The sequence below is a fragment of the Drosophila innubila genome (assembly GCF_004354385.1).
Source record: "Drosophila innubila isolate TH190305 chromosome 2L unlocalized genomic scaffold, UK_Dinn_1.0 4_B_2L, whole genome shotgun sequence".
Classification (NCBI taxonomy): Eukaryota; Metazoa; Arthropoda; class Insecta; order Diptera; family Drosophilidae; genus Drosophila; species Drosophila innubila.
In genome coordinates this window covers 19,331,620-19,359,196 of record NW_022995372.1, presented here as the reverse complement: position 1 = coordinate 19,359,196, position 27,577 = coordinate 19,331,620, and the positions used below count along the sequence as shown (strand labels likewise).

At 37.7% G+C, this 27,577-nt stretch overlaps 3 protein-coding genes across 7 annotated transcripts in view; 2 read left to right on the top strand and 1 right to left on the bottom strand.

Moving 5' to 3' along the window:
- Nucleotides 1-721: 721 nt before the first annotated feature.
- On the top strand, nt 722-15,064 carry LOC117780580 (glycoprotein-N-acetylgalactosamine 3-beta-galactosyltransferase 1-like). Of its 2 annotated transcripts, none has more exons than XM_034617161.1 (2): nt 722-852; nt 13,375-15,064. In XM_034617161.1, the coding sequence occupies exon 2, from the start codon at nt 13,542-13,544 to the stop codon at nt 14,685-14,687; it is 1,146 nt and encodes a 381-aa protein (XP_034473052.1). In that variant the 5' UTR covers nt 722-852; nt 13,375-13,541; the 3' UTR covers nt 14,688-15,064. The 2 variants fall into 2 exon arrangements, with proteins under 2 accessions (XP_034473052.1, XP_034473053.1); XM_034617162.1 differs by lacking the exon at nt 722-852 and adding an exon at nt 1,779-2,008.
- On the top strand, nt 5,760-25,100 carry LOC117780579. Its single transcript, XM_034617160.1, has 9 exons — nt 5,760-6,450; nt 18,916-19,481; nt 20,085-20,820; nt 20,881-21,156; nt 21,533-21,750; nt 21,814-23,355; nt 23,413-23,821; nt 23,881-24,034; nt 24,431-25,100. The coding sequence occupies exons 1-9, from the start codon at nt 6,413-6,415 to the stop codon at nt 24,668-24,670; spliced, it is 4,179 nt and encodes a 1,392-aa protein (XP_034473051.1). The 5' UTR covers nt 5,760-6,412; the 3' UTR covers nt 24,671-25,100.
- A 170-nt stretch (nt 25,101-25,270) lies between these two features.
- LOC117782094 (dual 3',5'-cyclic-AMP and -GMP phosphodiesterase 11) overlaps nt 25,271-27,577 on the bottom strand; it is a 49,706-nt gene continuing 47,399 nt past the window's right edge. For 2 of the 4 annotated variants that reach the window (XM_034619043.1, XM_034619046.1), the window contains exon 16: nt 25,271-27,577. In XM_034619043.1, the coding sequence (XP_034474934.1) occupies nt 26,516-27,577 (1,062 nt within the window). In that variant the 3' untranslated portion in view covers nt 25,271-26,515. The other 2 variants (XM_034619044.1, XM_034619042.1) reach the window with 2 other exon arrangements.

The window sequence follows — 27,577 nt, the reverse complement described above, 5'->3', positions numbered from 1 at the left end:
AGTACACAGAAATTTAGAACAGTCGCATTAAAAGTATGCAATGGATTTATGACTAAGCTTTTAAATATAATTGCCTACTTTTAGCCAGCACCAGAAGTCATTTTGAATAGAAAGCAAAATGTTAAATAGTGTTGCATACTTATGTGAGCTACAGTTAAATGCGCGCAATTTAATCTTTTCTTTTTTATCAATTTGTTGTCGCAAAATTAACAAAAAGAATTAATCTAAATTTTTTTTAGTTCGAAATATGAAGGCTGAACTTTTGTTGTGCCTCAGGGGGAGAGTTGTGTAATAATTTATTTAATTAATGACTATATTAATGCAATATTATTATGGCTTAAACTAATATTAAGTCGCGTCATTTACCGTATTCAGCATTCTCTCCATTGTTACCACAATAACCAACTGATTTATAGTTGGTGGTTGCCCATTTTATCTATAATTTTAATTTCAATGAATAATTTATTTCCCAATTAATTAAATCGAAAAACTTAAAGAGCGAAAAAATATATACAAAATAAATATCGAAAACACATGGCATATTTTGTGTTGAGTGGTTTTTGCTGTTGCCAGCCTGTTGCTGGCAACAATCACGAACTGCCAGACAATGCAAAGATCATAAAACGCCCCCACGCAGCACGTTCTTTTTTTAACCAAAGTCTGTGTAGAGAACTGTCGAACTGTAGCATATAGAAAATCTTTAGATATCATAATATGTACATGTTATTGCTGACTATGAATGGTACAACAAAGTAGCCGGCTGTCGACCGTCGAGACAACTTACTGAATAAAAGGGCTGATTAAAAAGACGAAAACACAACGAATGTTATTGGATTGGAAAGCCAAGTACACGTGAGTCAACGGAATTATAATAATATTTATATGATATTTTATTTAACCTGACAGAAACACTTTCATTTGCTCATCTTTTGGCATCACTCAAAGTTTTGCTCTGAAAAAATGTCCTTGAAAGCGCATGAAGTGGAAAGTTTTGGGGGTTAATTGTCGTATTATGTTATCTTTAAATATCTGCATGCTCCCTGTCTCTTCCTCTCGATCTTTGTCATTCTCTAAGTGTCAGTCTTTTGGCTGGTACGAGACTTTCTCTGCTTCATACATTTTCATTCGACAGTCTATCAATCATTTCAATAGTTGCTTTTTTTATTCAGATTATTCGAAGAGCTCTCGCGTATTGTAATTTGTTGCTAAAAAATAGTTTTCAACTATTTTTGTAACATGTGTAGCTGAATTCTACAAGTTGGAAGCGAATTCTGACTCTTTTTTTTCGCACCCTTCCATCCATTCGATTTCGATGGACCATTCACAAAGTCGCACTGCCGCATGGTTTATGTCACATGCATCTCATACTTTCACTGTGCGGTCACCTTGTGAAGGTTCAAGTGCGATCCCATTGTTGATATTCACGCTGTTACGATCTGTCATAAGTCTGGTGCCCTGTACCGGCCGTACCGGTTGAATTAAGTGGAAAAGAGACTGTACGCATATTTGGCGCATCTTCAGTTTTTTTTTTGCGTCTTATTGTTGTTTTTGTTTTAATTTTATGCCTCTTAGGTTGTTCGATAATTTGAAATTTTAATGATACACATATTGTTGTACCGAAAATGTAAGCATTTCCATAGCAACCCAAGGTTGCCACCGTTGTCCCGAGTTGCCAAATCGATTAAAACAGATCACAGTTCGCTCAACAGCTGTTGGCGGTCATACAAGGTAAATTCAGGAGCGACTCTGCAAACTGGGATATGGCAACTTCCTTTTTTCTCTTTGTTTTCCTTTTAGAGCAGCGCAATAAAGCCGGTTTTGTCACGTGCAAGAACATTAAGAGTCACTTAAAATAAAAGGCAACCCAAAGCCAAACATTGCACTGTGTGTTCGATTTTGTTATTCGGGGACAATTGGTGTGACCCAACTAACTGTTCTACGTGGATATTGATTTCCGCGGCAACTCTCCCACAACGAAAATACGACATACCAACAGTGACGAAACGAGGTAGGCATTTCGAAACGAGCTGCCGCCAAAACAAAGAAAGTAAAACACTACCAACAAAATCGTTCCGACTTACGGAGGCAACTCTTTTGTGTTTATTTTGACTTTGTTTAATTTAATTTTTGTGTTTAGCTAACGGAACTTAACCACCTGTTATATTTATATGGTAAATGTGGTGCATTTTAGTCTCTAAAAGCTCATTAAAATAAGATTTGAAATTTTACGTAATTTAGAAACCGGACCTATGCATAAATGTACAATTTTGTGTACTTTCCCAAAGAAGACGTATGTACATTAGAGTGCATCGATTTGTATGGGCCAACAAATATTCTAAGATATTAGTTCTTAAATCAATTCCCAGTCCCCGCATTTTGAGTTGAAAAACGTGTTTTCTTTTATATTTTTATCATGAATTATTACCATATCTTTAGTATTTTTAGTCTGATCCTGACAAGGTTGGTATCAAAATTCGTGTTAAAACTAGGACTTTTAAATGCAAAGACAAATTCGTCCTTGCAAAGATTAAAAAGGAAAATTTTTCGACTCAAAAAGCAGGGTCTAGGAATTGATTTTAGAACTATAGTTTCCTGGTAAAAAAAAACCTTAGAATTTTTTTTTTTTTCGAAAAAATCGTTGTACCCTAATGTACACACTTCTCAGTTCCGAGTGCCATGAATGATGAAATCTGTGCCTGGTACGCGAGATTGAAATAGTATTCTTTATTTTCGACTCCACTGTTACGAAGAACCAGAAGAATAAACAAAAAAGAACCGCCATCAAGTTCAGATTATTTAATCATAGGCGCCAGACCAAGAAAAACTTGAAACCGGCTTTATAAATCTAATAAATTCACATAAGACATCAACGATGACGAAGCCGACGACTTAGATGATGAGATATGAAAACTTTTAGCACTCACCATAAATGGGAATGCAATAAAAGTTGCTTGAAGGATTTTTGAAGTGCGAAAGATCAGAGGGTTGACAACTGTAAGCCGATGTCGACAGACAGACGCCCTCACATCCGTCTTGAAAATTAACAAGTGCTCAAAATATTCGTAATTTATGACATTTCATATTGTATTTATTTTATTTACGCCGATGAATTTGAAATCAAACAAGTCACATGAATCCAATAAAATTAAAAAAAACACAATAAACCGAATACCACAAAATCAACAGCAACAACAACAAACCCAACAAACAACTTTTGTATATACTTGTGTCTTCTGAGAGTCTGCCTCTTTTTCTACTTTATTGGCTGAGTTCCTGGTGCGGCTAATGTCGCGACTTTAAACCAACCCGCAAAATAGACAAAAAAAGAGATCGTCAAAAACAAAATGAAGACGAGCGCTGAGAGCACGTGATGCGAAACCGCAGCTCATGGTGTTTTATTTTTTCAACATTTTTTGTTCATAAATATATATATATGTTTTTTTTTATTACGCGCGTGTAAGTCTGTACGTCTTTGTAATTAAGCAGAAATGCTCATTTAAATGTAATTTGAAATATCATTTTTTTCGTTTTTTGGTCAGCTGAGGTGACAAATTAAAGCCCCGGCAAGGTCATGTGAGGGGCGTCCATAAGCCATGAAGCCAAGAGGCAAACGCCTGCCTTTTCATTGTAAATCTTGTGGCATTTTTCTCTTTTGAACAGTTAGTTTATTTGCCTGCTCTTCGATTGGAAAGTTAAAGACTTTGGTATTTGATGATTTCGTGTGGATCTGTGGATTACCGATTTCAACTATTGCAAATGATGCAAAACATAATGTGAACATAATGTGCCGTTATGAAAATCACACTGTGAATCGTAAATACATTGACCTGTATTAACACAAAATACTCTGTTTTTTAACCAAATGCATATGATTGTAAATTAATAACACCTATATATGATGTGGAGAAACATCACTGAAGCACTAGTGCAATGCAATGTATAATCAAATTTTTTAAGCGTTGGCTAATGATTTTATCATAATATCTCTTCATTCATTAAGCAGGTGTGAGACCTGAATCTAAACTTATTTTTCTTTCATTAATAATAAAAGGAAACTGCAAAATCTTCTTTGTCAAAAAAAAAAAAAAAAAAAAAACAGAACGTTAGAAAAATTGAACACTTTTTAATGCATTTTCAACAGCAGGAATAAAATGCATTTAAATTGTATTTTTCTCAAGATTAATGATTATTTGTTTTCTGTTTTTAGTTTGGAATTTTGTCAAATTTCCTGATTCATGATCAAACTGTGTCAATGTTATTTTAGCGCGGTATACGGCTATATTATAATCATTATTTGTTTTGCTTTATTTATAAGGCAGCCTCAGCTTATCTAAGAAGATATTTAAATTTGAACTTATCTAGTGTCTTTTAAGTTGACTTTGATGTGCTAATACACGATCCGTTTGTTAACTTAACTAAATAATCAAATTCTGTACGTGAGCGTAAATGATATTATTTTGTTTGACTATAAAGATTGTGCTGTAATCAATGGAGTTGTAAGGTCTCTAAAAATTACAAGAAGACGTCCAATTTTAAACTCTCTGATGATTTTAATTAGTGGACATTATGTTTTATGGCGTTATTACGATGGCAGATGCAATTGATGAGACACCTGCCGCCCATATTGGTTCAAAAAATTAGCGATCTAATACTAAACGAACTGTTTGAGCTGCACATTAACAATGTCTATGGGCGCACTTTCAACAACTCTTCCAGCTGTCCGGCAGTCCAGCTGTCTGCACCTTGGGGTTGCCCATCAAAAAGATTTAGATGTTATTCAAAAAACTCGCATAAATTTCAAATTCATGCAACGCCCACTAACAAACCCCGTAGACACTATTAACTGAACAAAAAAAAGAAAAAAATAGATACAAATATGTATTGCTCAACTGAAGCAAGACCTTTGCTTAAACTTACATCACACAGCAGGAGCCGTTGGCAGACCCAAGACCCAGTCCAATTGAATTTTGGAGAGGAGAGACCCAACTTCAACTTAAGCTCGAGTCGAGAAACTCGTTTGCTGCGTCGCCTCGCGTCTCGACGATGCTTCGACAGCAATAAATATTTGCCTCTTCACTCAGCATTTTTTTTTTGTTTTCTGTATCTTTTTTTCTTGTGCAAATTACAAAAATAATAATAAGCGACACAAAGCGCGTGACTCCTTTCACAAGGCACAAAAGCAGCCGAAAAATGCTGCACACAAAAGGTGTTAAAATATATACATGTATCAGATTGTATACAATATGTATATATATATATATATATGTATGTAATGTTATTTGTTGGAAAATGTGCCAATAATGTGGCTTAAATAACTTAAAATTGGCCGAAATTGTCTGACCGCAAAAGCTCTCGCCATGTGAATTTGTGAATTGGCCTGATTTTGCTTTCGTTCGGCCTGCATGCTGTGTTGTCGAGTGTACGGCGCATCATTTTTACTTTCTCCCGCAGCACAACACCAACACAGGCACACACACACAAACATGTAGCTACACATATACATTCTCACACTTGCATGGGTGCAGTGTTGTCTGTATGCGTGAGAGCTGCCGCTGAGCCGGCAAAAAGCTTCGGATTTCGTTTTTTTTTTATTATTGTTGCTGTTGTTGTTGTTGTTTCGATCGTCATAGCGTCTACCGGTTTATGTGGAAGCTTACAGCGGATCCGTTTTTGTGGTGTGCTTTGCCTTTTAAGCCCGACCACCATCGCTCCCAGCTTTCAGATACGTTTTTGCTTTGCCAGCGTGCAATTGTTCGCTCGTTGGCTCGTTGTTGGCTCCGGCTCTGACAACGTTTCTTTTGGGCTAATACAAATCCCAATAACAAGCTCTGCCTGTAATCTTTTAAGTTATCTATCGTTCGGTATACGGTATACGGTTTTCGGTCATTGGCGCGTTCGAACGAGTTAAGTGGTTGCCATTTGCCAACTGCGAGTTACAGTTATTACTGCCGTTAAGCCTTTCGTTCGTGGCCAAAATAGGCACGTTATCGCTTTGGGTTTCGCTTCAATGTTGTGCTTTGTATTGCCTGCGTTATGCTAATTACCGAAAGGATTCAAATCGTTGCGTACATTATCGGTTACAATCTCTTTGGCAAGACGACATCTCACGTTTGTTAAAAATCAAATTAAATCAATCCAAAATTATCCTCAACGCACAAGTGTTTTAATCAATTGATACACTCACACACACAAACGCACACAACAAAATATATATATTTATTTTTATCAATTTGCAAACGTGCCAAATATAATTTAATAATCCTAATCTATTTATTCTGATTAACAAAGAGCTAATAAGTTTAACTATAAATTATTAAGTCGTAATTTTAAATACAAACAACAAAAGCAAACGCGTCGCGTATATATCACAACAAATAGAAAGAGAGACACAGGGAGAGAAGTTTGCTTAAAAATGAATAAGCAACGACTTCTACTTAGTTTAATTTTATGGTGAGTCGAGTTATTATTTAAAATGATTGAGTAATATGAGTGAAATTCAAGTGAAACTTGCCATGATGCCATTATCATATGATATATTTTATTTTTGATTTAATATTTTGAAATCTTCCAATATTTGAAACAAATACTATATCAATTGACGTGAAAAATGCATAAATTCAATTATATGTCATAAAACTCTGCAAAAATCCTAAAAAAAAAATACAAAACTAATCCTAATTAAATCTAATCCACTTCTAAAACACAATCAAAACATTAAAGCTGCTATATAATTGAAGACTTTAAGGGAAGGTAGAATAAAGCCATAGCAATATTTGATATCACAATATTTAAATATTTTTTTTTTCAAACATTTTCCAATATTTTACTGAAACATAAGCAGACTGATTATATTGATTATATTTGAATTTGAATACAATTCTTTGTTAATATCTTGCTTCAGCTTTGAAATTCCTTGATACATAATGTTATCGTCAATGGAAACTGCAAGTAGACTGATTTACCTTGTGTGGCATTCCTCGGCTTTACCAATTCAATGAGCAGCACGAGCACAAGCCCACAAATGCTAAATGCTGGTGTAAATCTCGTTCTGGCCTTGCTCTCTTGGTCGTCGTCATCGTCAAGTTCGTTGTCTAAGTCTTTCGTTTAGCTCCTACGCAAATGCTCCAATTAACTTGGTCATACTGCAAATAGTTTTCATGCAAACTATTTAACGCACATCTGTGCCTTGAGCCTTGACAAAGTCAATAAACAAATGTTAAATGTTGTTGGATTTTTAGTATACTTTTTTGTTAGATTTTTGGTTGTAAAGCACTCGACAAAACATTTACCAAGAACTCTACGACATCGTGAAGTCGAAATAAGTGACTTAAGTGTGTCAACTAGACAATGTCAGTGACTTAGCAGCGATGCTGACTTCGCAGTCTCTGTCGACGTAGACGTCGGCAGCGCTACTTGTGCTTAATTTGCCAGCGCATTAAAGTTGCTTGGCTGCATTCTGAGAGCGATTGGATGACTAAGCCAAAGAAGTTACAGCTGGCAAGTGACCGGCCAAGGCTGCCAACCCCTCCCCATAATGTCAATTCGGCCATGTAGTGTACCTATTTATCTATCTGCTTACGTATATCATATATCAGAGGGGTGTAACACATTGCATAATAACCACACAGTTGATCATTGATTTGCATACAGATTTAACTTTGATTAGCGAAGAATTGCGATAAAGAAAACTTTCTAAACTTGACATCTGCTCGTAAATTGAGTTCGCTTCGGGTAAAGCTCAAATAAAAACGGAGCTGTTAATAAAATGTAGGCCGAAGATCTATAAATTAGCTGTAGTCTGTGCGCAAATTATGTAAAGCATGGCAACGAAATTATGTCAATGCGGTTTGTTTTTTTGTTGTTAACATTAACTCGAAAAGCAAACACAAACAAAACAAAAGTGAAACAAAACATCAAGTCATGATTAGGTAATCGTTCCAAAAACCACCTGGCACGACACACAAACATCAATAAGCACAAGTACAACAACCACAACATCAACATCAACCTCAAAAGAAATAAAAGGTCTTTCGTTGTTAACAACTTTTTCTTTTTCGGAGCCTCTCGTCGGCCATCTTCAGTGAATGCGTGAAGCGAACGCCAAGAAACGAAAGTGAAACTTTTTTCTTTGAAGATGCTCAAAAATAGACTTTTCATATGCGAGGAAATAAATTCAAATTGAGTTCGATTATATGATCGCTGCTCTTTAATAGCTACAAATTAACATACCCATTAACACTGCACAACAGAAGCCAGCGAATCAATATGAATATGATTTGAGTGCTCTGTGCTTTGTCATAATGCAAATTTGTATGCTTTGTATAATTATGCATTCTGTCAAGGACCGTCTTAAAGAGGGAAGTTGCTGACTCAACTGATAAGCTTAACTTTCAGAGCTACGGATCTACGCTTCCGTGGGCACGTCTACAAAGTCTGCACATGCCGCGGAGTTAAACAAAAAGAAAATGATTAATGATGATCTATGCGAAGACAGGCCAAAGTTGATTTTTCTATATTCCATATGAAATGTCTAAGGCATCTTTTAATTACACTTGAAACGGCCTAACAAATGTGCGTGTAAGGTCAGTTATAAAAACGGATAGTTAAATCTATAAAAACCAACTTTATAAAGTGGATATTAAAGTTTAACTAAGGTATAGGCCTAAATGAATTAAATTGCTTAAGTTAATGAAGCATAAAAAGATTTTTTAATTAGCTTCGTCATGTTTTAAATTATGGCAAAAGTTTGCTAGATTATTTATAGGACAAATTTTTATTGAACTAAGTTTTTCTAAATCTACAACAGAATTGCATATTAGACTGTGTTTATTTAAATAGAATCTTACTAGGTTTATATTTAGATTATATTAATAGTATTTTTATAATTTATTTGTAACATGTAAAGTTTAGCTTGTGTACAGCAAAATCGCTTGTTGAAATTTATAAGTTATCTGTGGCTCGACTTCATGACTCTTCGGCTGTCATTTCTTTATCTTGAATACAATTAAATTAAATTCCAAGTGAATTCATTCATTAGCAAAAAAAAATAAATAAATTCAATTCCGATGGACGATAGACGTCAGTCTGTTTAAAAAATCTAAGAGCAAATTAAACCCGAAACAGCAGATAAAATTAAAACAAGAACTGCTTAAAAATCAATTCGCCAGTGTATAAATAAGTAATTAACTGAACAGGTCGTGTCGAGTTCAAGGTTAAATACCTATACCTTATTTTTTTCTTTAGAAAAGAAGTTGATTTGGTTATCTTTTGAAAGTGACTCGAAGAGAAATAAAACTGGAGGAGCAGAGCAAGTCTGTACCTTAAACTTTTTATAATTATACTTGGTAATTTAATTTGTGATTTTTTGCTTGTTTTTCAATCGTCATCCATTTATCATTTTTGTGATCTTTTTTCGTTGAAGACTCGTTTTTGTTATGTGCTTTAAGATAGATGAGAATTGTATTTCTTCTCTAATGTCTTTAGTAATTAATCTTCGTTTGTTTCATTTTTTTGTTGCCTTTGGAGAATTTGCGATTGTTCGCTAAAAAGTTGAATGCACTTTGTGTAGGTGGAAAAACTGAAATGCTTGCCAATTGGAAAATTGACATAGCCAATTTGTCCCGAATGCGTTTCCTGGTGCAAAGTGAAAGGCGAGATATATAGTAGCTGACCCTGAGCGATCTTAGACCAGGTCGTGGCTTATGGAAAATAAATCAAGAAGCCAACAAGTTCCTTGCCTAAGTCTTTCGTTTCAAAAGCCCCCAACCAGTTTTCTTGCAAATCGTACGCAGAATATATGTTATTATCGCTCTGTTCAATGCAACAACAACAAAAATACGTTGATAAATGTGCATATAGATCTACCTCTTGTCTGACCACTATTCAGTCAACGGGTTAACCCAAATAGCACAATATATGCATACGGCAAAACACAGCCATAACAATAAAAACAACAGAAACAGGCCGTCCTGAGTTGTCGCCCAACAAAAATTTGTATTTTGTTTTGTGTTGTGCAGTGTTCGAAGCTGATCTCTCGCCACATGCAGTTTAGAGTGTTTGCATGGCACTTGGACTGGGTCTCTGACACAATCAACCACCCGAAAAAAAAATAAACTTTATCGAGTCACAAAAATCTTGTTTCGCCCAACTGGCAACTGGTTTATTTGGGTTAAAAAGAAATTTAACAGCCAGCTGAAAAACAACTGATGCGACTTTGCTGCCGCACAGCTGCCAGCCCAGAGAGAGAGAGGGAGAGAGAGAGAAAGATAACGGTACCAGGCATCTGTTAAGACGAAAGTGAAATTTTTTGCTGTTTAGTAAAACAAAACAACAACGAATTATATACAAAATATGGCAGCAGTGACAAAGACGTAATCAACTTCAGGATGAAGTGGCCCCCCTAACAGGCTTGACTGGGCATTTTTTCCCCCTCTTGTTTTTGGGCTCGTGTGGAGTGTGAAGTGCTGCTGCTGCTGCTTGTGGTTGTTAAACAACAGACACCGAATGGTGGCAAAGATTTGCGTAGCTCTTCATGAAAAATACTTTGAGAGTTGAATTTTTTTTCGAAGCTTGTCTCATTTTTAATTTCTGTATTTCGTTGCATGTGTTGATTTGTAGTGCTTTGTGAGTTTTGGCAGTCGATGCAGAGAGGCTTCCGTCATTTTTTAAGCCACCTTGGACTGTCTTTTACAAAACTGTCGACTCAAGATGCTTGGTAGCGGGAAGTGCATAGCTTCGGCTTACTGTTTTAAGTGGAATTTAGTCATATGTGCCTAGTGTTTGCCTTGCGAGTGAATTAAAGAGTTTTCAAATACGAAGATGAACAGACATTAATATCTATAAATATTTATATTTGCAATTTAAAAATGTCATATTGATTGTCTTAATTTACTGTTTTGTTTATGAAATGAAATTCGCAAATTTCATGTATAATTTAAAATTACAATATTTTCGAGGCAAACGAGCTGAGACTTAAACTCTTTTCAATTTTATTTAAATATCACTTGTTTTTAATCAATTTTTAAGCAATCAATTTGTATTGTTCTTACAATTTTATAATATTCAAGTGCAAACAAGTAACATTTTATTATATTTTTATGAACATTTATCAGAAAAAGCAGAATATCTCGATTTTTATTAAATTGTTTTTTTTTTTTAAATTGCTAGCAATTGATTATGACAAAGTTATTTTTAAAGCAATTAATATTTGCATATACACTTTAAAAAACATTTTGTAGAAAGCTGCATTTAATTATAATCTATTATCAGATGATTTCTCAATTGCCATGCGCATATCTCTTTTCACTTTTGCACATTTCACTCCAAAATGTTGCCCAATTTGCTTCAGCTGCAGATTGAGGCTTAAGTTTTCACAAAAAGGTGCGTCAAGATTTTAAGACCATTTATTGTCGTTATTGTTGTTGTTTATTTTGAGCGATTATTAAGTATTTAAGGCTGTCACTTGAAATATGGCAACTTTTGGGGCAGACAAAATATTTCAATGCTGTACTTGGCACTTGTTGGGCCACTCGAGTGTCGAAGATGGAGCCCAACAAAGTTGCACAATCAAATTGGTGAAGAGGCCTGCGACCTTGATGCCACATAAAATGACAAACGAGCGAGACGGCAAACTTTAGGCTTATTAAGCATTCCTCGTACATATCACAAATATCATAGAAATGCGTGGCATTAGCATGCAACTGATTGTTTGGGTAAGAAACAGAAACAGGCCAACAAAGTGGACGGGCCAAGTTGAGAGCTGCTTACCAATATCAAGTTGTATGCACTTTCGCAATGAAAACGAAAGTTACGCCCCGCATATGAGACAATACGGGTTTATATATAGACGTGTGCATGTGTGTGTATGTGTAAGTCAGGCGCGTGACTCTACCAACATTTACACTTTCGGCCGTATACATACAGACACACACATGCATACTTGTACATATAGAATTATGATCTTCACGCCTGTTGGTTTGCTTTGCATATGAACGTTCAACAGCAACAACATCAATAACTGCCAACAACTTTGCAATGTCTTGGCAATGTAACAAATATTTTGAAGCCACACTCGCACTCAAATTGCATCATTTTGATGTTTGCTTATGATAATAATGATGTTAACAAGCATGCAGGCCACTGTCATAGTTTTCAGTGCTTATCGAGTGCACTTGAAACTTAAGTTTTCCTTTCTGGCCAAACTGAGTTTCCTTAGAAGAAACTTGGCCAAGTTGTAAGCCCATAAGCAGAGGCAGCTACAAAGCACAGAGTTTGCTGTTGCATCTCAATTGTTGCTGTTTTTGTTGTTGTTGTTGCGTAATGGCAGCCAAGAAACTTAGTTGTAACACAAAACAATAAGGCAACAAGTCGTCGTGAAAAGAGTCTTGTGACTCGCTTTAACTGTTTCTCATTTTGTTGTTTTATGTTTTGAAGCAAACATGTTTGTCTTGTGGTTGTTGTGAGTGAGTGTATGTGTGTGTGTGTGTGTGTGTGTGTGTGTGTGTGTTGGTGGTAGGAAATCATGTGCAAAGTCATATGACGTTGAGGCTACGTGCTTTTGAGTAATTGCAGCGACTCAACGATGCCAATGAGAGAGTGTATGCAATGGGTGTGCATCTGGTTGTTGTTGCTGTTGTTGTTGTGGCAGTCATGTGGCTACAGGCTACAGGCTGATGCAAGCGCTTGCCTGTATATTTGGCCAGACAGCATTCGTAGTTGATAATGAAAAAAAGCAAAGCAGTAAAGCAACAAACTGACGCTAGCTAGTTAGACAGTGGCATGCATGCTTCTCCTTTACCAACTGCAACGCAAACAGTTCGCATGACTAATGTGCATACCAAACAACTCACATACAGACCCAGACACAGACATAGACACAGACAGACGTGGGAGCTGCTTCCGCCAATGCCGCATAATACAAATTTTCCCAAATATAAAAATCTAAAGGGTTTCCCCAAGGCGCCAAAACAACAGACGGAAGCACAAGCTAACTGCGATGATGAGTAGAATTTCCCTAAATTCTGTTTCTTAATTGCTTGTGGATTATAATCTTAAATCGTTGAGCAACTACTTGAGAGATGTTAAGTTTTCTGTTAGATTTTGATAAGAACTCCAAAATCACTTTATGTTTGTAGTTCTATATGAAACAGATAGAATTATAGAAATGATAAAATAAAAAGAAATTATATTCAAATATTTTATTAATTTAATTTTTATAAATTTATATTATTAAAAATTAAACTTTTTCTTGGGAACGAAACTCAATTAATTAGAAGAAAATACCTATTCTGTTACTTCCTTAAAATAATTTATTGTTTTGACTTCCCTAATTGGTATTAAACCTGTAAATAATTCCATTATTTCCCCCATCCCTAGCTGACGTTGAATAAATAAATATATAAATAGGCAATAGGAGCTCAACCTGCGTACGTACCATAACCAAAGAGGCTCAAAGAGTTCCAAGGATAAGCGGTTGCCTTGGTCCTAAACCCATTAAGTCTCCATATCCATAGCCAGCTAGAACGAAACACAACTTTAGCCAAATGATTACCAATAGTCTGTTAGGACGAACAATACTCAACGAAGGACGTTCCAATAAACGTAGCCTCGTCTTTCTGCTCGTTGGACTTGTGGTTGGCTTCTATCTGGGAGAGATTTATGCCTACTCTTCCATGCGAGAATGTGCAGAATGTGCAGAATTTATGCCTTACAATGGTCATCGTTTTGGCGATGTCAACGATGCCTATCACAGTCAGAACATGATTGAGCAAGCGGGTCCAGAGAAGGACTTTCACGGCAACAGCAGCGTTTCGGATAAACTATACAGTGATGTTCGAGTTCTCTGCTGGATCATGACAAGTCCGAGTAACCATCAGAAGAAGGCACGGCATGTGAAACGCACCTGGGGCAAGCGTTGCAATAAACTCCTCTTCATGAGCTCAGCCAAGGATGAGGAACTGGATGCCATAGCGTTACCCATTGGGGAAGGACGCGACAACTTGTGGGGCAAGACAAAGGAGGCATACAAATACATCTACGAACACCACATCAATGATGCGGATTGGTTTCTCAAGGCAGACGATGACACATACACGATTGTTGAGAATTTGCGCTATATGCTATATCCCTACAGTCCCGAGACGCCCGTCTACTTTGGTTGCAAATTTAAGCCCGAAGTAAAGCAAGGTTACATGTCTGGAGGAGCTGGTTATGTGCTCAGTCGGGAGGCAGTGCGTCGCTTTGTGGTGGAGGCTCTGCCCGACCCAAAACTGTGCAAAAGTGACAACTCTGGGGCTGAGGATGTGGAAATTGGCAAGTGCTTAGCAAATGTTAAAGTTCTGGCGGGCGATTCAAGGGATGCCAAAGGTCGCGGTCGATTCTTCCCCTTTTTACCGGAGCATCATTTAATACCATCACGTCCTGACGAGAAGTTTTGGTACTGGCGATACATCTACTACAAGACGAACGAGGGTCTGGATTGCTGCTCGGATAATGCCATATCATTCCATTATGTCACCCCCAATAAAATGTATGTGCTGGACTATTTGATATATCATCTGAGGCCATATGGCATCATCAATACGCCAGACATCCTACCAAATAAGTTGGCGGTGAGCGAATTAATGCCGGCGCCCAAGGAAACACAGGAATCAAGCATTGTCCAACAGAAGAAAAATGAGTCACAGTGATTATAGGTACATAAATACTTGTATATCGATATAGACATCAATTAAAATAGATCAGACATATTTTTGCATGCTTAGAATTTACATTTATCGACGTCTCATCTGTTAGTTCAAGTCACTCAGGAATTTGTTTAAGGTGTTTTTACTGCCAACTTAAATCAATAAAATATTTGTGTTGTTTCTTTAGTTTGTAATACTACATCTTAAGTATCAGCAGATAAATATTAAATACGTATTCTAGCCTATTTAGTAAGCAATTAAATGAAAATTAAATATAATGACATAATGATTTCGATAACCATTATTGGTAATGAGTGTACAAAAATTTATTTGCTTTGTTTTCACTAAATAAACATTGTTAAAATCTGGAACAACAAAAATTCCTTTTTCATTTTCTCTACAATTAAATGCAAACTATAATTCATATCTTCTCTCTCTATTTTCCTATGCATATCAAAACTAACTTTACTTTAACTGACAATCTCAACACTATTGTTTTTTATTTCGTTTTTATTGTCTTTGTTGTTGCAGCGTTAACCCATTTACGCATTTGCAAAACCTTTGCCACGCCCATATATCATTTGTACGGGTTTCATGTATTTGTTTTGCGATAGTTGATTGTTGTTTAAATGTATTGCTATCGTTGCACATTTTGTTGTTTTTTAATGATTTGCCAACTGGCGCCAAGTTTGTTGCCTAAGTCTTTTGTGTTTGCATTGCGCAAAAGGTTCAACAAAGCTTTGCTTTACTGGCTGAAGGGAACGAATGGAGAACTGTTGGAAGTTCCGTTGTTCCCTATGAAATTGCTTGTGATCAATTGACAACTGGCAGCAAATCGTGATTGATTCATGATTGAAGCGGCAGCAGCTACCGAACAATCAACACTTGCAAATGAAGCATAAATTGTTTGATGCTATTTTATTTATCATTTAATTAATAATTTATTCAAATTGCTAACATAATTGACCAGACAATCGCCGGATTGCACAACATTTATTAATAACACAATTTGCCATGCTGTATTATTACCTCAATATAAACAAATGATGATTCTGCTAACTGTGCTATCTCCGTTGTTTTTGTAATTGACTCTCATTGTTCAGATAGCCGTGAGCAATTTATATTACTTGGAAAGTGGAACCCGGCACGCGTTTAATGGATCCCAACTACCTACTATACATACTCGTATAATATATATATACAAAGCTGAGCTCAAGAATTTGACGGTGTAATCTTCTATGAATGTGGCAGAAGCAAAACCAGTTGACTTGCTTAATTCTACATTTGCCGTTTGGTATTTAAGGCTCTCACGTGTTTTATAATTGCCAAGCAACTGACACACTGACTAGCTGACTGACTGACCAACTAACTGAGGCAATAACATAACGTTGTAATAAATGCAAAAAACAACATGTAAATACTTAGACCGGCTTTGCGTTAACAGAATAAATATATTGCTGTTAATTAATATTATTAAAGATAAAGCCATTTAAATTTAATTATAATTTTTATTAATTTTAGAACTATTTTTACAACCATAATAAGTCAGTATTTTTATAGCATTTGTTACATCATTTATTACCAAAATTGAACTCAGTTTAGTCGGTTGACAACGTGATCATCAGAACATCATTTATCTGATGGCGTATCACATTTCTCCTTCACACACTTCAGTTAAAAATATTAAGACATGAATCCGGTTACATGATGCATATGTTTTTTTTCTTCCATTTTTTACATTGATCTTAGGAGGTATTAAAATGCATATAATAATAACGTTAACATTGACTTGACTTCAATAAGTTCAAGCATCGGTTGAAGTTTAATGATAAAATTATAATCTCTGCCCATAAACCTAATCATATTTAAATTTCTTATAAGTAATATCGACAGTTTTGTATCGGTTGCGAAAGTATTGAATAAAAACTTTCGTTTTTTAGCATTTTTATTGCCGGTGCTCGATTTATTTAATTATCAAACAAATTATGCTCACAATTTATACAACTCGATCGATGTCATAAGCTCAAAGCGAATTGTGTTAAATAACGCATACGCCGAGTGTGATGCGCATTTCTATTTGTGGCATTAACACACAGCTGCTGTTGCTGTTCAAGTTGTTATTATAGTTGTTGCAATTGATTGGTGCCATCAAAGTCAGGTGTGACACAGTTTTTGGCATTCGCCTTACAATGAATGCCGCGTGCGACATACTTAAATTTCAGATTCCTCCTCCCGCCACAAACTCAGCAACCGCAAAACGAGAAAAAAAAGAAATAAAACTATAAACAAACAAATGTAAATTGGCCAACTGCTGCTCACTCACATGACTCTCTGTCTATCTATCTGTCTGACTGTCGATTTGGATGTCTGTTTGGTTGTCCCTCTGTAGCTTTCGCTTTCAGGTAATGCGACGTGACTGCCTTAACGTTGTTATCCATTTGCCTGTTCATGTTCTGCGCCAATGCGGCAAGTAAATATATATATGAAATAACTAAATAAACAAATAAAATGTTGCTCGTGCTATGTATGTATGTGCAACACTTGTGGCATTCGCGACTGGCCAATTGCATGGAATTGCACAGGCAACGAACTCACTTCCAAATTGCTCCAAGCAAATAATCGTAACAATTGTTCAATAGGCATTTTTTTTAGCAAGAATTGTTTCGTTAACATTACAGTTAAAATGCCAGTTGCAAGCAGCAATGGCTATGGGAACGTAGAAGCGCATCAATAATCTCAGAAATGCTGTTAGCTTACACCCAGTTCGTCACGAAAATTTCTCAGAAATATTCAAATTTTGTTTAGAATTTCAGAGTTTAAGTAGATAAATTGTATATAATTAGAATAGTCAAGTATTTTTGCACTTCGGACATACAAAATATGAAATATTTCTGTAGTTACTTCGAGTGCTACAAAACAAAAGACTTAGGAAGCGAACTGACTCTCTGTATGAGCACTTGACTCAACAATGAGCTTAGCTTAAAGAAACCAACCTTGAAAAAATACCATAACAAAAAATAAATTATAAAAAAATTGTAGAAAAAAGCGAATGAAATATAAGTCTCATTAAAGTGCACGAAATGTTTTGAGGAAAACCAGAAAGCAGGCAACAAATGTAGTACGAGTATATAATAATTATAATAACAAAACTAATTATATAGAGGCGAGTATTGAAGTGGCAAACGTCATAATACTCATAGATCTGTGTACATATTATTCTAATATGATTTCGAATCGAGGAAGTGCGTCATTAAACCAAAGCTAAGCATATTAATGGCCTTATTAGACTTATCAATTGACAGCTCTGTCTCTCTCTGTCGATTTAGACTCAGACGCCCACAATAAGCTGCAATTGTTGCACAACTTAACGTATAAATGCTTGCTCAAGCATGTCAAATGGCCAAATTGAAGTTTGTCATTAAAAAAAATACCAACAAAAAAATAAAATAAAAATTCCAAGAGCTTTAAAAATTATTAATGTCAAAGACAACAAAAGAAATCTCATCACGTGAGCTAGCCAAAGTATTGAGAAGAACATAATGATAGACACAACAACAACAATATCATTAATAACAACAACAATAGCAATAATAACGCAGTCTGTCAGTCAGTCAGTTGGCCAGTCAATCAGTTTGCCTTTTGGGGGCAGTCGAACAGTTTGAAATTGAACGTCGTCATTGTTCATAATTTGAAATTGATTAGTTTGGAGACGCCAGTTTTATATCCGGTTGGGTTGAGATACGAGTATTTGAAGCTTTAAGTTATTCGCTTCATGCATGCTGCGCCTCTAATTGGCAATGTGAAAATCGCCCACAATTAAAAGCTGGAAAATGTTAGAGAAGCGACATGAATCCATCATGAATGGGGCTACTCATGAATTACTAGCACGTGTGAAATAAATCTTAGTTAGGATAAACGTAAAATAATATACAATAATAATAAACAATAAATATTCAAAAAATGCATCAATAATTGGGAGTTCTTTACCTTAAAATATTTAAGAAAATGTGTATGCCAAGCTGAAATTCACACATTTCTGAATATTTTAAATAAGAAGTCCTTATAAATTTAAACTTAAATTCTTAACAAAATAAAATGCATTGCCAATTTTACTGGAGAGTATCTTTAAATCTTGGTATTTTTTTTTGGAATTTTCAATATAAAATTCGCCATGCTCTGTAATTTATTGAAGCAACTCAACTTATCGTCTTCTCTTCTCTGCCATTTTCAGGTGCCTTAGCGCTCCCAGCTTCACGCTACGCATACCCGAGGACCTGGAGAATGGCGCCATCAACGCGCTTAGCTCAGAACGGGCTCGATCTGTTACGCCTTGTGGCGAGGCGAGTGCCGTTGATGACTACGATGTCTGCCCGCCGAGCAAATACCGTCAGCCAACGGCTGAGTGCAACAATGTGTCGCATAGGAAATGGGGAGCACGTGGCGATGTCTTCCAGCGATTGTTGCAGGCGGACTATGCCGATGGCGTCAGTCAACCCCGCAGCTCGAGCGGCACACATGCCCTGCCCGATGCGGAGCTGGTGATTGAACAGCTGCAACGTCATGTGGAGAGCGAACTTCGTCACGATCATATCACTGCCATGTTGCCAGCCTGGGGACAGTTGCTGGCCAACGATCTGTACGAGGTCGGACAGCTGCCCATCAGTGGCAAGTGCTGCCAACGGGAGGCCAATGTCAAAGATCCCAGCGAGCTGCAGCAATGCTTTGTGCGTGCTGGTCCTGACTGCAAGGAATACAAGCGCTCCGCACCCGGATTCGATACCGAAGTCTGCCAGAAACGTAAGTGCACTACGGGATAACCTTAGATTTCTGTCGGAGCTTTTGCTACTTATACTGAAATTGGAAAAAACGGGGCATTTATTATAGTTAAGCAGAACTAAAATTTTCAATATGTTAAGAAAAATCGAAATTCAAAATAATTTAATTTCATACACATAGAGTTTATTATTCTTCCTCTCAACCATCACGAGCGGACAAGAAAAAGACACAAAGGAAGAAACTGAATCGAAAATAATTAAAAAATTAAATTAATTATGGTACAATATAACATTTTATTTTAAAAATTAATTTAATCTTGTATAACAAATAATTAAATTTTATATTAAAGAAAATCAAAAAATATCACTTTCAAATTTTATTTGAATAAAAAGGTCTTAATTTAAATTTTTAATATCCAAATTAAAAATTAATACATTTTTTTTTTACGCCAGGAATTTAAGTTGTAATGTTTTGCATATTTGGGATTTTATTACTGATGCAAAAGAATTTTACTGCTTTGATTTTTAAAACTAATTTTTTTTGCTAGGGAATTCTGCTTTAAATTTTAAATACTGGATATACCGTTGCTTCATTTTCTTATTATCTTTTCCATGTTCTCCACAGATGTTCGCGAGCAGATGAACGTTGGATCGGCCTACATTGATGGCTCCGGTTTGTATGGCGGCACCCGCCACGAGTTCGATCAACTGCGCACCTACCTCAGTGGAGGAGTAAGAGTGGAGTCTTGTCGCTATTGCCAGGTGGCTGGGGCAACGGGTGCACTGCATCGGGCGCTGTTGCAGCAACACAACAACATTGGCGAACAGCTGGCGCACATCAATCCGGAATGGTCCGAGGAGGATGTCTTCCTGGAGGCTAGACGCATCATTACCGCCACCATACAGCACATTACCTACAACGAATTCTTGCCATTGGTGTTGGGCCAAGAGACGACAGCCAAGGAGGGTCTAAGACTAACCGCCGAGAAGCATTCCACCAACTATTCTAGCTCCATTCGCGCTGGCATCTACAATGAGTTCGCCACCAGCGCCATGCCTGCCTTCTGGAGCATGTATCCCCCCGAGATGCTCTCCCAAAAGAGTTCCGCCCATGAGCTCCTCTCGATTGCCGCCCTGCAGAAGTCCCTTGTGCCCAGCCAGACGAATGATGAAGGCTGGTCCGAGCTTGCTCTGGCTGTGCATCGTGGTCGTGATCATGGCATTGCCTCCTATGTTCATGCTTTGGATATTTGTGATCGTCGTTTCAGTCAAAGCGGCGCCTTCAATGTGACCTTTGACAACCTGGGTCAGCTGACCAAGATTCCCGAAGAGCACGTGACCACTTTGCGTGACATCTATCAGTGAGTTTTTCTTTGTTTGATTGCAAAACCTGGCTGACCATTTTTCTCCTCCATTTTTAGGAACGCTGAGGACATTGATTTGCTGGTCGGTGCCTTGATGGAGGAGCCCGTGGTGGGTGCCTTGTTTGGACCCACCATTAGCTGCCTGTTGGCCCAACAATTTGAGCTGCTCAAGCAAACCGATCGCTTTTGGTATGAGAATGAGATTCCACCTTCATCCTTCAGCCTTGATCAGCTAAAGAGCATTCGCCAGACGACGCTGTCGGGATTGCTTTGTGGCTCCAATCAAGTGGAGACTGCCCAGTCCAAGGCCTTCATTCGCGAGGATAACTATCTGTAAGTTGCAAGCCTTACTTCATTTAACTTCATTTATTTTTAGCAATCTAAAAGCAATTCAATTTTTAATATCAACTTACAAAGTATACAAGTTAAACTAAATTGCCTAGCAGATATAAATTACATTTATATCTTAAAAATGTAAAAAATGTAAATAAAATATATTAAAATATGTTTTAATAATCAAATATGATAAAATATGACAATAATAAGAGTAAAAACACAAAAAATGATTTGGGATTCAAAAAAGAATATACTTTTTTAATTTAAAAAAAAATTAAAAATATTTCTAACACAAAAAAAAAATTAAACAGAGAACCTTTAAATGCTTTCTCACAAACTTAATCTCTCTCTTCTATATCTGTCTTTCCCGCAGCAACTCAGTTTTGGACTGCGCCCAGCTACCCAAATTCGATCTGCGTCCGTGGAAGGTAAATGGCGAGGAGGAAATTCACTTGGAGCATGTTGAAGTGGAACCTGATACCAAGGACGCCATTAGCGAGCTGAGTCCTGAGCTGATTGAGGCTGCCGTTGAGCGCGCCAAGCAGGAATTGGAGGAACGCAAACGTTTCGAATACGAGGTGTGGCGTGCACGTAAGTAAACTGCCCATAATCCGCTCAAGAAAATGATCTTACATTCTTCAATCTCTTTCATAGAGGGTGGTATTAGTGCCCGTTCTCCTGATGGTACCGCTGCCTCCTTTAGCAAGGCCAATCCGGCTGCTTTGAGCCTGGCCAACTCGTCGCTGATCTTTGAGCTGGCGTCAAATGAGATTGTCAAGTCGTTGAACACTATCACGCGTCGCAAGCGACAGATCTTCAATCCCAACCAGAATGCCTTCAATCGCAACGAACTGACTGATACCCTACAAACTGTAGACATTAGTGCTTTGATTGGCGGCAACCAACAGCCTCTGGATCATTGCCCTGACCCAAGTCAACAGTGTGATGTCAACTCTCCATTCCGTACGCTCTCGGGACGTTGCAACAATCTGAGGAACCCCAACTGGGGCAAGGCCTTGACCACCTTCTCCCGCCTTTTGCCTGCTCAATATGAGGATGGAATCTCTGCTCCCAGAGTGACGGGAGTAACTGGAACTCCTTTACCCAATCCTCGTACCATTTCAACGACAATCCATCCTGATATTTCCAATCTGCATACTCGCTACTCCTTGATGGTCATGCAGTTCGCCCAATTTGTGGATCACGATCTGACATTGACGCCTATTCACAAGGGTTTCCATGAGTCCATTCCCAGCTGTCGTTCCTGCAACTCCCGCCAGACTGTCCATCCCGAGTGCAATCCCTTCCCCGTGCCAACCGGTGATTTCTTTTATCCCGAGGTGAATGTGACGAGTGGCGAGCGTTTGTGCTTCCCCTCGATGAGATCCCTGCCTGGTCAACAGTCGCTGGGTCCACGTGATCAGGTCAATCAGAATACTCACTTCCTCGACGCTTCCATGATCTATGGTGAGAATGTATGTCTGTCAGCGAAACTACGTGGCTTCTCTGGTCGCCTGAACAGCACAGTGCATCCCATCCGTGGCAAGGAGCTGCTGCCACAGAGTGCCACACATCCCGAGTGCAAATCCCGCAATGGACTCTGCTTTATTGCTGGAGATGATCGTGCCTCCGAGCAGCCAGGTTTGACCGCCATCCACACCAATTTCCTGCGTGAACACAATCGCATCGTTGAAGGTCTGCGTGGTGTGAATCCTCATTGGAATGGTGAGCAATTGTTCCATCACGCTCGTCGCATTGTCAGTGCCCAGGTGCAGCACACGGTGTTCAATGAGTTCCTGCCCCGTATTCTCAGCTGGAATGCTGTCAATCTTTATGGACTGAAGCTGTTGCCCCAGGGCTACTACAAGGATTACAATCCATCCTGCAGTCCCATTGTGTTCAATGAGTTTGCTGCCGCTGCCTTCCGCATTGGACACTCGCTGCTCCGTCCACATATTCCTCGTCTTAGTGTCCAGCATCAGCCTGTGGATCCACCCCTGCTGCTCCGTGATGGCTTCTTCCGCATGGACGCCATGCTGCAACCTGGCATTACCGATGAAATTCTGCGTGGCTTGGTTGCCACTCCCATGGAAACATTGGATCAGTTTATCACCGGCGAGGTGACGAATCATTTGTTTGAGGATCGCAAAATTCCCTTCTCTGGCATCGATCTGATCGCTCTGAATATTCAGCGTGGTAAGTTATCAGTCTCTCCTCAGCTTGAGTTCTTTTTTAATTGATTTTCATCCATAGCTCGTGATCATGGCATTCCTTCCTACAACAATTATCGCGCCCTTTGCAATCTGAAACGTGCTACGACCTGGAGCGATCTGAGCCGTGAAATACCCACCGAAGTCATCAATCGTTTCCAGAAGGTCTATGCCAGCGTTGACGACATTGATCTATTCCCCGGCGCCATGACAGAGCGTCCCCTTCAAGGTGGCCTTGTTGGCCCCACTTTGGCCTGTATTATTGGCATTCAATTCAGGCAACTGCGTAAATGCGATCGTTTCTGGTATGAGAATCAGAATCCCGAAGTTAAATTTACCGAAGCTCAGCTGGCTGAGATACGCAAGGTTACCCTGGCCAAGATCGTCTGTGAGAATCTGGAACTCCCTGGCGATATGCAGCGTGCTGCCTTCGATTTACCCAGCAATTTCCTGTAAGGCAGAAAAGTAGTTTTCCTTTTGCTCTTCCTAATTTTAATTCCCTTTCCATCAGTAATCCACGCGTGCCCTGTCAGTCCATGCCACAGATCGATTTGAATGCTTGGCGCGAAAATGTCCAGGGTTGCCAGATTGGCAATCGCAATGTGCGCGTCGGCGAATCCGCCTTCCCCTCACCATGCACCAGCTGCGTCTGCTCCGCTGAAGGCGTAAGTAGTCCAAAGACTATTAATTTTTTAAGACCGTAGGGCTTAAATTTTCAGCAACTTTGGATTATTTTCCTTAAACATTTGTTTTTGTTTTTTGTATAAATGTTGTTCATAAACGAAACTTACATTTTTGGTTAATATTCAATATTATTTCTAAGACTTTGAACGTTTTGAACATTGCTTGTCCACTTAATTGATTCTCAATTAAAAATTTTATTGTGTTTCCTACTTGTATTTTTAAATATTTTGTATATAACTTAAGTTTTTGTCAGTTAATTTTGTGTTTAAATTTGTATTTATTATGCTCTCATGTCGACTGCCTTTACTTGGCTTCAGTAATAAGTAAATTATGAAAAAATTCCAAATAAACTAATTATTTTTCTTTCTCCGTTGCAGGCCCAGTGCGCTTCATTGCGCATCACCGACTGTGGCCAGCTGATCCGCCAGTGGCCCAAGGAAGCTATCCTCCGTGATGAGGTCTGCAACTCGCAGTGTGGCATCTACTTGACCGGGCAACAGGCAACCGGATTCAGTCCACAACAGCGTCAGGGTCATTCCCAACCGCGTGTAACCCGTTCTCGCAATCAAAACCTGTTCAAGTTCCCCGACTTGACACCGTTCATTGCATCATTGTAAATGATGTGTCCAGAGAAAGAAAGAAAGAAAGAGAAAGCAGGCTTTCGTATCGTAAATACCATTTTGTAAATAACTTTTGCGTTCTTTACATTAGTTTTCTACTTATTTTGTTCGCTTACCTGAAGACTATTTCAATGCATCCTTAAATGTATCTTATAAAACCCATGCAAACTGTTTTATAAATCGAAACACGATTCCATCTTGAATCAATCAATTACCAGCTGCTACTAGTTGTAAGTCCTTGTTCTTGTTTCAGCACTACTCAAATTAGTACTTATGATGTATTTCTATCCTTAGTTAAGCGACAACTAATTACATAATTAGCATTTTTATCTATATATATGTCTGTAATGTATTTTTTTACTTAAACCTTATGAATGTACAATAAATACATGCAATTATATGTACCTAATAAATAAATAATATAAAAAATAAAACAATGAAAATAGAATACTCTTTGGGAATGGGTTTAATTTCGATTAAGTCAGTGGTGTTGCAGTTCTGATGTCTTTACCGCTGTCAAGATTTATGTAAAGTATTGAAGGAATTAAGTTTTTGTACAAATCTAGATTAATTTAAATATATAAAAATAACCATTTAAGTTTTGAATAATTGTTTGCTTTATTTAGTTTTGATTTTTGAACATGGTTCCATTACAGCAAATAATTTGTGTAGATTAGATAAGATCTCTATAATGCCGACAATAAATAACAAAACTCACAAAGTACGATTTAATCTAAAGAGGGTTGTTTTTACTATCCATATAATTATTTATGTGTATGCATGTATGTATGTGTGTAAATTGATTAAATACACGAACGTTAGACACAGACCGTTAGACGTGCTCGTAGTTTAACGTAGGTGTTTAAACTTTAGAACAAGCGAAATAAGCAAAATTTTGAAGATATTTAACTTTTGCATTTAAACTACAGCTTGTTTTTTGGGTTCTCTGTACTTAACTGGGTCTTTGCATAAAAGCCAAACCCAGCAAACAGACAGAGAGAACATAGATACATACATATATTTGTGGTATATATTATATATATTATTATCGCATATGTTTACAATAGTTTTTATAATAACTATAATTATTTAAATTCGAATAGAGCGCCGCAGATAAAAATACAAAGCGCTTAGTATACATATATATGCATATATTAATTATTTCTTGTTGTTTTGTTTAATGTTATAAACATATTTAAGCTGTTGTGCTACTTGTGCTACCCATAGATAATTTAACTTAACTGCCGCAGTGCATATTATAAATATACTATGTAGTATCATCAAGTGTAGCAGGAATACAATACTTTTACAGTGTTCTTGTTGTTGTTGATGTTGTTGCAGTTGAGAATGCCACCACAATTAACAAACTTGCCTGGGTTTTTTTCTTGTTTCATTTTTGGATTTTGGTACATTTTGTGCCTAAGTCTCTAGAGAATTTGACTTCTTTGCTCATATTTTTTGGGATTTATATATATTTATAGTATATTATTAGATAGCATAGTAAATGTTTGAAACTAAACTAAAATTGAAGTTAAACACACAGCATATAGTGTCATAATATAACTACATATAAGTTTACATACTCATTTTCAATATTTTAGATATATAGTTTATAGGAATCGTTCTATTTAGTTTGTAATCAAATTGCTGTGCCACAATTTGCTTATGGTATGTTTTCATATATTTTTATTTTACTTGTTAATTGTAATATTTACTGTACTGCAATACGATTGATACTGATACAAAGTATATACAAAATGTGCGTGAGAAATATGCCTATGTACAAAATATATTTAATTATTGAATGACAGTCAAAAAAGATTGGCCTTAACTATCGGCCCCTCACTTATCAACCACGACTGTGGTTGGCGGTCCATTGCTGTTGTTGGTCTCCGAGTGGCGACGTGTCAGCAAATGATGATGCTGTTGCTGCTGTGGATAGTTGAATGGCAGACCGTGACCATTGGTGAAGGTTAGACCATCGAGGTTTCCAAGTTTACCGACAATTTTTGGTATTTTATCACTTTCCGTGCCGAGGGCAATGAGGCCACTGCCGCCAATGCTGGCGCTGCCAATGCCGCCGCCAATAATGTGGTTCTGATTGTAATTGTGATGATGATTGTGATGCGAATGCGAGTGATGTTGATGATGATGATGATGATGATTATGGTTGTGGCTATGGTTATTATGATGGTTAATGGCAGGCGTGCTTTTACAAAGAGCAACATCCTTTTTGTTGCCACAACCATTTAATTCCTGTGCCCCCTTCAAGGAACTCGTCTTGCGCACCTGCATGCAATTGCAGCGCTGCCTTTGTACAATCGTCGTTTTACCCTGCGAGAGTGCATTGAGATTAGCGGCCACCAGTTTTGCCTGCAACGTCTTGGAAGGCGACACAGGTGTGCTGTCATCTTCGCCAGTCGGCGGTGGTGTTGAGAGACGACTCGAGACGGTGGACGAACTGGTTGAGGACATGCAGCTGCTGTTGCTGCTGCTGTTTCTGGCCACATGCCCGTTCTCCATCTGGGCCACATCTGTTTCAATGCCATCTCCAGCTCCAGCTCCAACTCCATCATTATCATCATCATCATCAATGGGCTGGTTGCTGCTGGGACGAGAAGCGATGGCAATGTTGTTAGTAGTTGCGATGCTTTTGACAACATTCAAGCCATTTACGCATGCTTCTGCTACAGTTACAGCTTCAGCTCCAACATCAGCATCAACATCAGCCACAGTATCATCAGTTGTCGCCTGTTTGCTGTCACCATTCGGTATCACAATTTGCTGCTGCTCATCCTGACTAGTTTTGGTTTTCACATCGTCGGCCATACCAATCCAATGACCGCGATTATCACGCACGCCATCAACGAGAGGCTCCAGCTTGTCCGAGAGCGTGGCAAAGGC

Coding starts and splice junctions, on each gene's coding strand:
- LOC117780579 (XM_034617160.1), top strand. CDS start 6,413: ATGAATAAGCAACGACTTCTACTTAGTTTAATTTTATG. Junction 20,821..20,880: donor ACTTTGCGTGACATCTATCA/GTGAGTTTTTCT, acceptor CTCCATTTTTAG/GAACGCTGAGGACATTGATT. Junction 23,822..23,880: donor GATTTACCCAGCAATTTCCT/GTAAGGCAGAAA, acceptor CCTTTCCATCAG/TAATCCACGCGTGCCCTGTC.
- LOC117780580 (XM_034617161.1), top strand. CDS start 13,542: ATGATTACCAATAGTCTGTTAGGACGAACAATACTCAACGAAGGACGT.